The following is a 13,972-nucleotide window of genomic DNA, read 5'->3' as shown; positions in this document are numbered from 1 at the left end:
GAAGGTTGCAGCCTCCGGATGTCGTATTTCTAATACGTCATCAAGACTGTCTTATTTCACAATATTAACAATTACAAAGTTGACTATTATACTTAGTTAATCGTAAATTGTTGCAGTATGCTTATGACTTGCGAATGTAATGCTCAGTTTACCTTAATAACCCAGGCTTGATGACGTGTGCAGCCTGCATATTTGACCTCCGGAGGCTGCAGCCTTCCAATTCAGAAACGACCGGACGTATTTCCTTGCCTTTTTCCAAACAAATATTGTTGCATCCTCTCTCTCTCCCTCGCCACCAGGATTTTCCGCAATGGCGCTCGTTATTCCTCTTTTTTGTGTGAAAATCGCTCCAAATCCAAGTAAACCGATGCGTTTAGGTCTGCCGCTTTGTAATACGTCACGCGAGTGACAGCGGAACGCAGCAAATGAGGAAGAGAGAAGAGAGAAACGCTCGGATCTGATTGGTGAATGAATAGGGTTTGGTTTTACACTGTGAGCAAGTTTGAGTGCTATAGCATCCTGGATTGTAATGTAAATATCATAGACACAGTAAAAAGAAAGGTAAATACGTGAACACAGCATCTGAATACAGGGAACTATATGCAATATAATCGCCGTAATTTATAAAGAACATCGCATTTATGTATGAATCAACAGTTTATATAAAAAATTGCCCTAAAGGGGAATCGAACCCGGGTCGCCCGTGTCATAGGTCCGTGACACTAAAGACTGTGCCACAGAGTCACATAATAGTTACTGCTCTCTACACTCCTTAAGTAGCCTCCAGCAAAATTCACGTTAAAAACAAATTGTGTGGAGGAAGTGACGTATGCCGTAAAGCAGTCGAATTTTGTAGTTTTTTTTGTGCTCTGGTTACTACCACAAACCCTAAGTTTTAAAATACGAGTAAAAGTGATACAGACCCCGTCAGGCTATGGTAGACATGTCATTCAACCTATTTAAAGTCGATGTACTATCACAAGGGTCTTGAAAATGTATTATGAAGGTTGAAAAATTACATGGTGTCACTTTAAGAAATCCCTTACCTTGAGGATTTTTTTCTCCCTCAGGAAAACCCTCACTTAAGTAGTTTTATGCAACCGAGCACTGACCTCTAACAAAAGTCCTTTACAAAAATGCAATTATCTCAGCTTTTTGTTCAAAATTTGATATTTTTGAAGAAACCTACCCTTATTTGAGAGGTGATAAAATATAACGCTTGTTTGTTTAAAAGCCAGAGGTGTTTAAAAGCAGAGGATCAGTGCCCGGTTGCATGAAACTCCTTAAGTGAGGGTTTCCATGAGGGAGAAAAAATCCCTGAGGTAAGGGATTTATTTAAGAGCGTTGCAACAAAGGTTTTAACTGTCACCCTTACCTAAGTGTTTATACTAAGTATTTTACGGTAGTCTCTGCCAAAACACGGCAGCGGAGAAGCAGTTGCTATAGTTACAAAATCACACAGCGTAAACAAATCAACGCACGCAGCTCAACAGACGGTGGATTTGTGTACAATGAAACATCGCAAATAACAGACTGTAAAGTGCCGCATGTATAAAACCTGAAAGTAATTCAAACTTGAAGCACTTTAAATCGACGGACGATCAAACCGCTATTCTACTAATAAATACGCATCACTTTTCTCTAAGGGATTATTTCGATCGTTAGAAATGCGCGTTGGTACTTCATTTTCTTAAATATCCTTAAAATCAGCCATCGCGTGTGACGTTAAGGGACCTATTATAGTCCCTTAAAGCAACAATATGTAGTTTTTTGTACCTTTAAATAATTTCTCTAAAATTATTTCAGTGATAGAACAACTTTTAAATGGACAAATAGTACTGTTGCTGCAACCTGAGCAGCCTCCTAGCTGCTACAAGCACACTATGAAAGTGGCGGTGGATGGTAGAGCACACATCCCCACGCCTCACCCTGCATGCAGAAGAGTTTCTGATACGAGGCACTGTTGCGCTTTTCATGCACATGGGGGTGGTGTAAGTCATTTTTACATGGAAACTACATAGTGTTGCTTTAAGTTTTTAAGGGAAAATGGGACTTAAGGACTTTGTTGCAACGCATAGCAGAACTTAAGATAATACTTGAGCATTTAAGGGTAAATACTTATTGACAGCCTTAAGGTTCACTTAAGGGTTTTTCTTGCAACCCATTTTTTATTAAGGGCACCCTTAACCTTATATTTAGGGGTTTCTTAGCTTAAGGCCTTTCATGCAACCGGGCACTGCTCTTTAATTTGATATGTTTGTATGTTTATATATTTATAGAAGAAAAATTTCCTGGAAGGCATTTTGTGAAACTTTTGTAAGAATCACAAAAAATGCTGGCGCACAACTTTTTTAAAAAAGGCTGGTGGGGAATGAGTGTGTAAGTATGTAAGAATTACCATGAGATAGCGTTGCAATTTCTTATACAGATGGTTCCTTTAAAAATGCGTGTTGCCACGAGAAGAATTCCGCAAGCACTTCCGGCATTCTGCAGAAAAAGGATTAACTTTCTGGCATAGGAAATACTAAACCTATAGATGGCAGCCAATTTGTGTGATCGACTTCATTGATTGGCATAGCCAACTATATGGCATCAAAGTAACACGACACGAGAGTGATTCTCAGTGCTCTTGCAGTACTTTGATGTCATACATGTATTTAACAGAAAGGTATACACAAAGTAGTGACTAGCGAGATTCCTTGTTTTTTTTTTTTTTTAGCAGTGATTAGGAGATATGGCATTGAAATGTATGATTCTTTATGTATGGCATGTTGAGGTCTGACTGTCAGAAGTTTGTAGAGATAGAGGCATTTATAGACCTGAGCAGGTGGATTTCATTCAAGTGGAAAGATGGAAGAGCTAGATAAACTGACACAGCCAATATCAGTAGCCAGGCTGGGTTATATGCTTTTAATAAAGGACTGTGAGAATCATGTAGCTAAGCCATTGGCAGTCTTGTGTGACAGGAACAGTGGGTTTAATATTATGACTCTGGCAGCTATTGAAAGCCACTAAAAATCCCAAGCATAGGTTTAGTGTGAGAGGCTGAAGTAGCAGGTAGTTTATATGATCATGGAGTCATGAAGCAACCTAAAAAGAAGATGCAAGTAATGTTGAAATGGTTTGCAAAATAAGTAAATTTGGAATAAAATAAGACTTCCGGCCTTAGTTGTGCAAACGTACAATTCACTCATGGCACACTTGCACTTAATCATGGGAATAAGTTTGATCCGCTGACACACAAACGTCAGGCCGAGTGGGCACGGTGGGAAAAAATGTCCGGGTGATGTAATGACACAGCTGCTCGTGGTTTGTAACAGAGCAGCACTGAGTTTAGGGGATTGTTGGTAGATAAACTTTGGGAATTGTGGGATACGCTAAAGAGAACAGATGGTTTAGTTCGGCCTGCCGCTCAGATGCCGAGGCTTAAGTTGTTTTTGGTGTGAATGACTTGAGAAGCGGTTTGGTCATGTTAAGGGTTCGGTTTTCCTGACATTAAACGCTTGCAGGGATCACAGAATTGGGTTATTATGTGGGTTGTGTGTGGCCCGCTTTAACAATACAGAAGACATCGTGCTCAAAACCAAAAACACAAGCCCACACACGCCGCATTAAAAAGCAGAATAATATATTTCTGCATATTACTGTTTCCCTAAAGTAGACTTTATATGTTAGTCGAGGTTACTTGCACCCAAAACAGTCATAATTTGTTTCACACTTACATTTTCCACTGTCTCTCTGCACTTTAAAATTAAACGGGCTGTTTTCTGCAAGTGTACATTTAAGACTCCTACATTGAAAAGATCACTATTGGCGCTTTTCCATTGCATAGTACCCCACGGTTTGGATTGGGTCAGCTTACATTTGGGGGCTTTTCTACTGGTGCAGTACATAGTGCCCGATACTTTTTAGTACCACCTCGGTTGGGGTTCCAAGCACTGAGGGTCACTGATTGATCTGAAAGAATCGTCACTACCAGCGTCATCGCTATAATGTAAAAGATTAGCTTTACCCTCATGCTAGCTTGCACTGTCTCGAGTAAACATGTGGTCATCTGTGCTCTCCTATAAGTTCCCAAACTCCCTTTTGGCAATGAAAAACATCCACAAGTTTAGAATCAGGAACACCATAACAGTTTTATTCCAGACTTGCAGTTTGTTGCAGCACATTCGCGGCGCGCACATCAGCATATATGCTTAAATGCAACTTAAATGAGGCTCAGTCATGTAAGACAGAGGTAGTGATAAATGCGGTTTGCAAACATCTATTTGTGGTGGTCAATATTAATTTTGTGGCGGACTGAGAAATAAATTAATGTATGGGAATGTACAACAATGCTCTCACTTGTATGATGTCACAGCAGTAGGCAGCGCAAATATAACACGCCCATAATCCCTCCCATTCTGAAGTGTTACTAAACTCGATGGAAAAGCTAACCAAGCCAAAGGTAGGTGAGCTGACCCGACCCATACTAAACCAAACCGTGGGGTACTATGCAATGGAAAAGCGCCATAACATTGCAGATTCAAAAATGGTTTCCATTAATGGTCATTGTAGCATGCCCCCCGAGACAGAGAGGAAACCTTTACTGATGGTTTTTATGATGCTTTAATCCTTTGTTAAACCTTTTCCGTTCATCACATCACCAACGTAAGAGCTGCAATTTACATAAACATACGATTTATTAGCTAACACGGTTCAAAATCCGCTAGCTTTACATGTGTGCACAAGAACACATTAACAGACGAAATATGCATTTGTCAAACTATTGAACATACCTTTTGCCTCTTCTGAGGGGCTGCAAGCATAATATATGTATATTTTATCATCCAGTGTCGATGAACGCTATCGTTACACTAAAACTGCACTAACTCGAGCGCGCGCTCCACTCAAACCCAAAACACAAAGCGCGAAGCTTAACACCGGAAGTTAAAACACTGCACTTTAGAATTTCAAAATAAGAGACAAACACATTTCCTACAAAATATACTGAATGGTTATTTACAGTCATGATTGAAGTATATCTACATAGTTCACAAGCGCTTCTTTTCAAAACAGCAGATACGTTTTTTATTATATGCACCCTTTAAAGGTGCTATGTGTAGATTTTAGCGCCATCCAGTGGTGAGATTGCAAATCACAAGCAATGGCTAAATTCACCACTCACCCCTCCCTTTCGCAAATTGTGAAGCTACGGTAGCCAATACAGGACAAACATGTCCTCGTCTGAGACAACATACTGTAGTGACAAAACATGCTCTTTAGGGCTACTGTAGAAACATGGCGGCGACTTCCATTTAAGGGGCCCCGCGGTGTATGTAGATAAAAACGGCTTATTCTAAAGTAATAAAGACAACACAGTTCATCATGTAAGGTCTTTATACACCACTAATAATATTGTTATGCATATTATATTGCATTTCTGTCAAGAGATCCTTCTAAAATTTACACACTGCACCTTTAAAATGTAATTTCAAGTATAAAAAGAGACCACACAAGAGCCTCATGGTTAGAAATAAAGCATATGGCATTAATCCTGCATTTACGCTGCTATCAGCTCTTTACACCGTATTAATGCAACACTTGCAGGACCATTCAGCTGCTGGAAGATCTCTTAAAGTGACAAGCAGAAAACACACACACATATAGACACACCACTGAAGCTGAAAGCTTGCTGTGTGAAATAAGGGAAGACACAGTCAACGATGGTTCGAGAGACGCAGGTTTCCATGGTCGTTTAAAACTGAATGCCCATTAGAAGGGAATTCTGGGAAACGGTGAATAAGGCAAAGCAGCTGTATGAAAGAGCGCTGGCATTGTCTCGTCGAGGCTTTCTTGCTTTTTCAAAGAAGGACAGTTTAGCAAAGACTCTCACATTCCAACGGCTCAGCACAGATGGCCGGACAGGGTGGAAAAAACAAAAACAGAGGAGTGGGAGAATGTCTTTGAACGTGTCACAAAGGGGCGGCCATGAATGACGCTCCTTTTTATGGCAGGGAATCGCGGTTAACGCTCGCCCACAGCTGCACGTGCTATTGTCTTCCGACGCCTCTCCTTCTTCGGTCGCTAGGCCAAGAGCGCTAATGGAATTTTCTGCTCCTGCCCAGGAGACATGATGTAATGCCCACAAACCAGGTCTTCTGTTATTTAGAAATATGACTTTTTGTGGCCCAGACCAGACAATGAAGGGTAAAATAGACAGTTGGCCGAGACCCAGCGCTCGCCAGAAATTATGATCGCGTTTAAGGCGACCAATAAAACAGTGCGTCATTTTTAGATTACCGAAAGAGAGAGTTATTAAGAGATCTTAGGTCAAAGTGTGTTACTTTGAGTTGTAAAAGTGTCAGAGCATTAACAGGCCATTATTCCTTCATTATAGCGATGTAATGGGGCAAAATTAGAGAATGTAAAAGAATGAGAGAGTATAAAAGTGGATTAATACCTTCAGGTACTCCCAGAGAGGAAACTGCACCAGTGAGAACGGGATCTGAAATTGACACAAATATGAATTAATTAAGTTTTATTAACTGCAAGTGTAATAACATGATAATATTGTGCAGGATATTAAAGGCGGAGTGCACAATGTTTGAAAGCCAATGTTGATATTTGATAAATCACCTAAACAAACACGCCCCTACCCCAATAGAATCTGGACCTTCTTTTAAAAGACCCGCCCCACATATACGCAACCCGGCAAGGATGTCTGTTAGTAGACACGCTCCTTACTGCTGATTGGCTATAAGTGTGTTTTGGTAGTCGGCCCGTCTTCTTTTCCAAAGCGTTTTTCAAACATTGTGCACTTTAATGCTAAACAAAATACAATGCATTAAATTTAGCAATTTACGTGTTCTCGGGGAATCAAACCCACAACCTTGGTAAAGCAATGACTCATTCAAGCTACAGGAAGTTATTTTAACCCTGGAGAACCCACGGATCAAATTTGGCCAATGTTCATTGATGCTATGAAAAGGGTTCTTCGGTTTTCCAAGGATAAATGTGCAAATTATTGGGCATATTACAAAGTTTACCCTGCTTTTCCCTCTTGAATGCACTAAAACTTTGTCTGTTGGCATTTGGCAAATTATTGAAAATGAATAACTAAACCTCTGAGTGCTGGATGACTTGTGGCAACATGTTAAACCACAAGCATTGGGCATTTATCTTATGTGTTAGACCAGTGGTTCTCAAACTTTTTCAGTGTGCGGCCCCCTTTGTGTATGGTGCATTCCTTCGCGGCCCCCCAAAAGAAAATTTATGACAAAAAACAGTTCTAAAAACTTCACATTTTAATTAAACAAAACATTAAATTATACAAAGTAGTGCTGTTGGTTAGTAGCCTTATTTTTTTTAGGTTTCATTTCACAGAATTCATGATAAATCAATGTATTTTATAATATGTCATAAAACTGGGGCCCCCCTGGCACCATCTCGCGGCCCCCCTGGGGGCCCCGGCCCCCAGTTTGAGAACCACTGTGTTAGACTATTTCGATATTGAGTGAGAGAGTATGTGTGTGTGTGTGTGTGTGTGTGTGTGTGTGTGTGAGAGAGAGAGAGAGAGAGAGAGAGAGAGAGAGAGAGAGAGAGAAAGAGAGAGAGAGAGAGAGAGATGATAAATAAATGAAGAGTCTGTGGTCAGGGATGCAGAGCGAAAGAGAGAGAGGTGGCAGAAATCCTCTTTTTTTTTGCAAATCAGGCAAAAAGAGAGGAAATCAATGTCACTCTTTAACAATGGGCTTACAAAATCCTAAAATCCTGTCTCTGGCTGTTATACACCAGGGAACAAATAAGTGAGAGAGCATGAGAGAGAGAGAGAGAGAGAGAGAGAGAGAGAGAGAGAGAGAGAGAGAGAGAGAGAGAGAGAGAGAGAGAGAGAGAGAGAGAGAGAGAGAGAGAGAGAGAGAGAGAGAGAGAAGAGGTCTGATGCATCAAAAAGTCACAGTAAACAAGTATTTGTGTCAGGGCTATTCAAATCCGGTCCCTCTTGGCCTTAATCCTGTACAGTTTAGCGTGAACCCTAATCAAACACACCTGCCTGTTATACTTAAAGGAATATTCCATTTTCTTAAAAGAAAAATCCAGATAATTTACTCACCACCATGTCATCCAAAATGTTGATGTCTTTCTTTGTTCAGTCCAGAAGAAATTATGTTTTTTAAGGAAAACATTGCAGGATTTTTCTCATTTTTATGGACTTTAATAGACACCAACAATTAACACTTAACTCAACACGTAACAGTATTTTTCAACTGAGTTTCAAAGGACTATAAACGATCCCAAACGAGGCATAAGGGTCTTATCTAGCAAAACGATTGTCATTTTTGACAAGAAAAATAACAAATATACACTTTTAAAGCACAACTTCTCGTCTAGATCCGGTCGTGATGCGCCAGCGTGACCCCACGCAATACGTCATGACGTCAAGAGGTCACAGAAGACGAACGTGAAACTCTGCCCCAAGTGTGTTGAAAGAGGACCGTTCCTACATTGTTGTATGTCAACTGATACTAATTAATGTCTTTGTGTCAGTTTATTGTTTACAATGGTCCGCAAATGTGCGTTTTATATATGTAACACGTGACCTCCCTACGTCACTACGCATTTGCGTTAGGTCGCGCTGGACCGGACCTGGACGAAAAGTTGTGGTTTAAAAGAGCATATCTTGTCAAAAGTGACAGTCGTTTCGCTAGATAAGACCCTTATGCCTCGTTTGGGATCGTTTATAGTCCCTTGAAACTCCGCCGAAAAAAACTGTTGCGTGTTGAGCCAAGTGTCAATTGCTGGTGTCTATTAAAGTCCATTAAAATGAGAAAAATCCTGCAATGTTTTCATCAAAAAACGCAATTTCCTCTCGACCGAACAAAGACAGACACCAACATTTTGGATGACATGGTGGTGAGTAAATTATCTGGATTTTTCTTTTAAGAAAATTGAATATTCCTTTAAGTAACCCTAAAGACCTTGACTCGCTAGTTAAGGTGTGTTTGAACAGGGTTCAAGCTATACTCTGTACGATGGTGACCCTTTAGGAGCAGAGCTGAGTAGCTTTGCTATATACTCCCTTTTAAAACACAGATTACGCAAATTACACAGATTTTTTTTTGTAATTTGTCCAGTTCATTCACACTGCCAATGATTTCCGAAATCTGCCCGTGCGTTCATACACATCTTGTTAAGATCCACGTGAGGTGACATGTATTTAGTGCATGTGGTGGAATTTTATATCTGCAATTTGCAGGGTCTTAAGTTCGCAAATTTTTTGCGATTTCTCTCTTAAGAAACCCAGCTTTGTGCCTGAACGAGTTCATTGAACGAAAGAGTCTTCCAGGCGAAAACCCGGCTAAACCACACAGTAAACAGGCCTTAATATGTAGCGGAAAAAACACCCAATCTGGCCACACAGCCACCAGTCAGTGTTTCACAGCTGCATGCGTCATCAAAACAACACTGACTCTGGACGCTGCTGAAATTCCTGCCGCACCACTTACATAGTTTTACATTAAATAACATCATATTTGTCCTAAATCGATATCGATTAACATAGGTTGCTAACGCATTTTCTGGAACTTGAAATAGACTCTGACTAATCTCATGCTATTTAACGTGCAATACCTGCGAGTTTCCTAAACGCGACACCTCCCAGCGCTTCTCGCCCGGTGTGCGACCCCCTTGAAGCACCCGGCTAGCCTTTCAAGGTATGTGCAAGCAAATACAAAAATTAAAAGATAGTCAATGCTAATGTAAACCCTGGTTGGATAAGGATTTGAAGTTGGATATGAAGATGAAATCTGACATATTTAGCTTCAATGTTAATACTGATAAAATAATTGCTGTCTGTGGATCTATATGGGCTATAATGGCTGTTAAGGGCTTCTGTAGAAATATGGCGGCACAAAATGGCGACTTCCACGTAAGGGGACCCTCTGTGCATGTAGATAAAAACGTCTCATTCTAAGGAAATAAAAACTTAACGGCTCATTATAAAAAGGTCTTTATACACCCCTGATAATATAGTTTTGTATATTATTTTGCATTTCTGTCAAGAGATCCTTCTAAAAATTACACACTGCACCTTTAAAAAAAATAATATATGAAAAAAAAACTATAAATTAGTTCATTTTTGGAACTGTGAACTAGTTCAAAATTTTGATATATAAACTGCTGCAATCAGAAGTTATGGTTCAGCTCTTTGACACACGGATTTAAACATAGATCAACATTCACAATGAGAAATGTGTGCAAACTGGACTGAAACAGAGATCAGGGAGCTCGTCACTATCTGCGCTGAAGTTGAGATCATTCACAAGCATGACAGAACAGCACGTCACACGCTCCTTATGATCTTGTTATAAACAAAAATGCACGCACGTGGGAGAAATCACTGATAATTAGCAAACTTCAGACGCTGTGGATGCAGGACTTTAAATATGTCACGTGTATTTAAGGAATTTTTATGGTATGTGTGTGAATGTACAAACAGATTCCAGAATATAATTTGCAGTGTGAATGAACCAAAAATCAAACGATCCCAGAAAACTCCCAGACGCATTTTCTGTAATCTCTGTGAAAAGGAGGTGTTTGCATTCACACGAAAGGCACACTAGTAAATCAGGGTTTCCCGCAGCACATTTCAGTTCAGGCGGCCCGCCTAAGCTTGGAAACCCTACCGCCTTAACTAGATCGTCCAAAAAAAAAAAAAAAAAAATTCCCTGCACAAAAGGCCGTGAGGTGCATCTCGGAGAATAGCGTGTACGTGCTTCACACCGCGAGCGGGGACGCGCGCCACATGGCCGAAATGAGAAAGCAGTGATCCTGACCGTCACTGTCTGGAGGATAACTAGCCAGTTGATAAAACATTTTGGAAAATAGCGCGTACGCACATGCCCGAAATTAGATAAAGAGTGGTCCGTCATGTCTGGAGGGTAGCCAGTTGATAAAACGCGTGTCCGTGAGAACTGTAAGTGGACTTATGTTTTGGGGTTATTTAAGCCTGTCATTGTATTCGTCTATAGTTCTTGCAATTTTAAAGTAAGTTAGCTGGTGATTTTGTTGTTTGAGCAACCTGCTAGCTAGGTTTCACGTGCCTGTTGATTAGATATAATTGTTGAGCGCTCTTGCTCACTTTATTTATGTGCATTATTTACATGCTACAGTAGTTACACTTCTTTAAGATAATGCAATTAATAGTGGGAAATAATCAGTTTTTACCATTTTTGCGCCATCTGTCATCGTTCGCCTGACGTTCTAACAACATCTGCTTTAGTTTGTGTTTATTAACCCTTTAGTTTCACTTCATCACACAGCTATTCCCATTAGAGGTATCTGTTAAAAACATTAAATTCATTAATAATCTAGTATGTGTTCATTTTCTGTTATAGTTTCTTCAAAATTAAGTTTTATTTGAGTGTTTTAAATAAAAATATTTTATTTTTCATCATGTTGCATACGCGCCACCCCTTTGATTGCCACGCCCTCTGCCCCGCCCACTTGCTAAACCCTACCACCTTAACTAACACATTTTCTGTGGGAAACCCTGTAATTTTATGGACATTTTCTGGGATCACGTGCTGTGTGAATGGGGTAAAATAGACTCTATTAGACAAAGATAGAAGGTCCTGTCAATGTAAAAGTATGGGATTTTTTATGGGAATTTCCTACCAGATGCAAATTGTCCTATTGTACAGAAAAGTCTTATTGTATAGTGTACCCCAATAAGTAAATAAGTTATTTTCCATGTAACAGTAAGAAATGAGTTGCATGATGTAGTCTAATAAATTCCTTAGAGAGGAATGTTAAAAATGATCAATTGCCCAAAACCTATTCACACCCAAGTCCACATCTGAACACCAGGCCAGTTTAAAAATCCCACCCAAAATACTTCTCTGGAAACAACTAGTTGTAAAAATAGAGCATGATCCAATACAATAGTGGATTTAAAAAGGCGCTGATTGGCTCAAGTTGACAACGAGCACAACAAAACAACACTGTTACGCTCAACGGGCATGGTGACAATTGCGAAAACGTGCTATCTCTTGATTATAAAACATAGAGCAGATTGGAGCAATGTGACCCGGCACTGGGGAGTGTGTGCTTTTTCCAAAAGCTAAATCAGCCACCTGTCTTTTATTACCGACATGATAAATTCAGTGTCTCAGTGCTCAGGAGAAGAGGAACGCTTTGAGGAATCCGCAGGCAGAAATGAGGTACAGCTGATTTATGCGTCAGCCTTACACTTCTGGCAGAGACGTGGCGCCTGAACAACGCAGATGGTCAGATTTATATTGATAAGGTCGTAATGGATGATGAGAGAGAGTGCATGATGGAAAAGACAGAAGGATGGAAAGCAGGTTTTTGACTGAAGGCCAGTGAGGTTCTTTGTCTTATGAGTTAGTTCAGTAGAGACATAAGGCTGTGTGGTCTGTTTACTGACCGACTGTATAGGGATCAGTCCAACAGTTCATTAGCAATACACTGTAGCATTTTAAAGTCCAAACCATTATGCTTTTATGACAATTCATAAAACATAATGAGCATTTGTATGTTTAACTTCAAAAACATTTATTTGTCAGCCATTTTAAAAAAAAAATTTAGTAGTATTTTACTGGTGACAATACATCGATATAGATTGATGCATTGATTAAATTTCTAACGATACGATTCATCAATGCAACACATAAGGGTGTTTTCACATATGTAGTTCGGTTCATTTGGTCCGGACCAAAAGCAAAAAATGATCCATTGAAGCTTTTTTAGCAGTTTTGGTTCCTTTTCACACCACACTGATAGCTCTGATCCGCATCAGGTGAAACGAACCAAAAATCAGTCATGTGCAGGGCTCCAGACTGCCACCAAATGATCGCATTTTGCCACCAAAATTTGAGAGTGTGCCACTGAATTTTACATCCAGTCGCACATGTGCGACTAGTAAATTTAACCTTTTTTTGTGATGTGACATTGAATTTAAAACAGCACATTGTACTTTCTGCATCTATCATCAAAATATTTATTAATAATACAGTGTATTACTTAGTAGAAATGTAAATATTTGGTTAGCATGTTGATTTACGGTATGTGCCCCTACATTTTCTTGTTGCGCCCCTAAAATTTTCAGTTGTGGCCACTGTGCTCCTAATGAAAAAGTTAGTCTGGAGCCCTGATGTGATAAGATCCACATCACTGATTGGCCACATGTATTTGAACATATTTCCTAAACTGCTTCTCGATTGGCAGGAACGTGCGGGAAATTCCAATAGAACCCCAGAAGTAAACAAAAAGAAGGATAATACAGCAGACACCATGGACAGACGGCTGCCGCTGTAATTATGTCTTTGTGGTTGTTATACATAATTTGTATACAGTACTCTAGACAAACTGTTCATTTCCATAATGAATCACGGATGCGGCTTGAAAACATAATTTTAATGCACTACAAACGACGAAAACCCTAAATTTCAGAAGCTCCGCCCACACCTCCTCGCACTCGCGTATTGCCAATAGAAAGTGTCAACACACACTTCCTTGTCCGATAACGCACTGCGCAGCTGATTACGGAAGCTGGTTTAGTCCCAAATGCGCAGTACTTTTGCAGTTAGGTCAGTTAGATCTCGGATCGTGTTCTCACCACAAGCGAACCGAGTTTGTTTGAAAGCGTACCGAGACCTCCTTGAAGAGAAGTTTTTGGTGTGCACCAGAGTTCGATTGCTGCATTCTCACCTGCCCAAACGAACCGCACCAAGTGAGCAAATGAACTCTAATTCAACCAAACTAAATGAGGCAGGCGTGAAAGCACCCTAAAATATCAATATGAAGCACCTTTATTTTGGCACTCTATGCATCCTCATTCCTTGATGAAAAGTCCATCTAGGCATTTCCGCCAAAGCGCACATTTTATTTTCATGTGCTAGTGTCAGCAAGTAAATGCAATGCAGCAACAAAGGGGTAGTGAAAACAAAGCGAAAGAGACAAAAGACGTTGT

General features: G+C 40.0%; 1 protein-coding gene across 1 annotated transcript in view; it reads right to left on the bottom strand.

The window, feature by feature from the left end:
- The window catches only part of slc25a26 (solute carrier family 25 member 26), a 73,634-nt gene that overhangs the window by 18,297 nt on the left and 41,365 nt on the right, over window positions 1–13,972 (bottom strand). Inside the window, exon 6 of the mRNA XM_055183222.2 lies at window positions 6,443–6,487. Within this exon, the coding sequence (XP_055039197.2) occupies window positions 6,443–6,487 (45 nt within the window). The remainder of the gene's footprint in view (window positions 1–6,442; window positions 6,488–13,972) is intronic.

This window comes from Misgurnus anguillicaudatus, chromosome 14, assembly GCF_027580225.2.
Source record: "Misgurnus anguillicaudatus chromosome 14, ASM2758022v2, whole genome shotgun sequence".
NCBI lineage: Eukaryota > Metazoa > Chordata > Actinopteri > Cypriniformes > Cobitidae > Misgurnus > Misgurnus anguillicaudatus.
The sequence above is the reverse complement of the archived record's forward strand: the minus strand, read 5'-3'. Positions and strand labels throughout refer to the sequence as shown.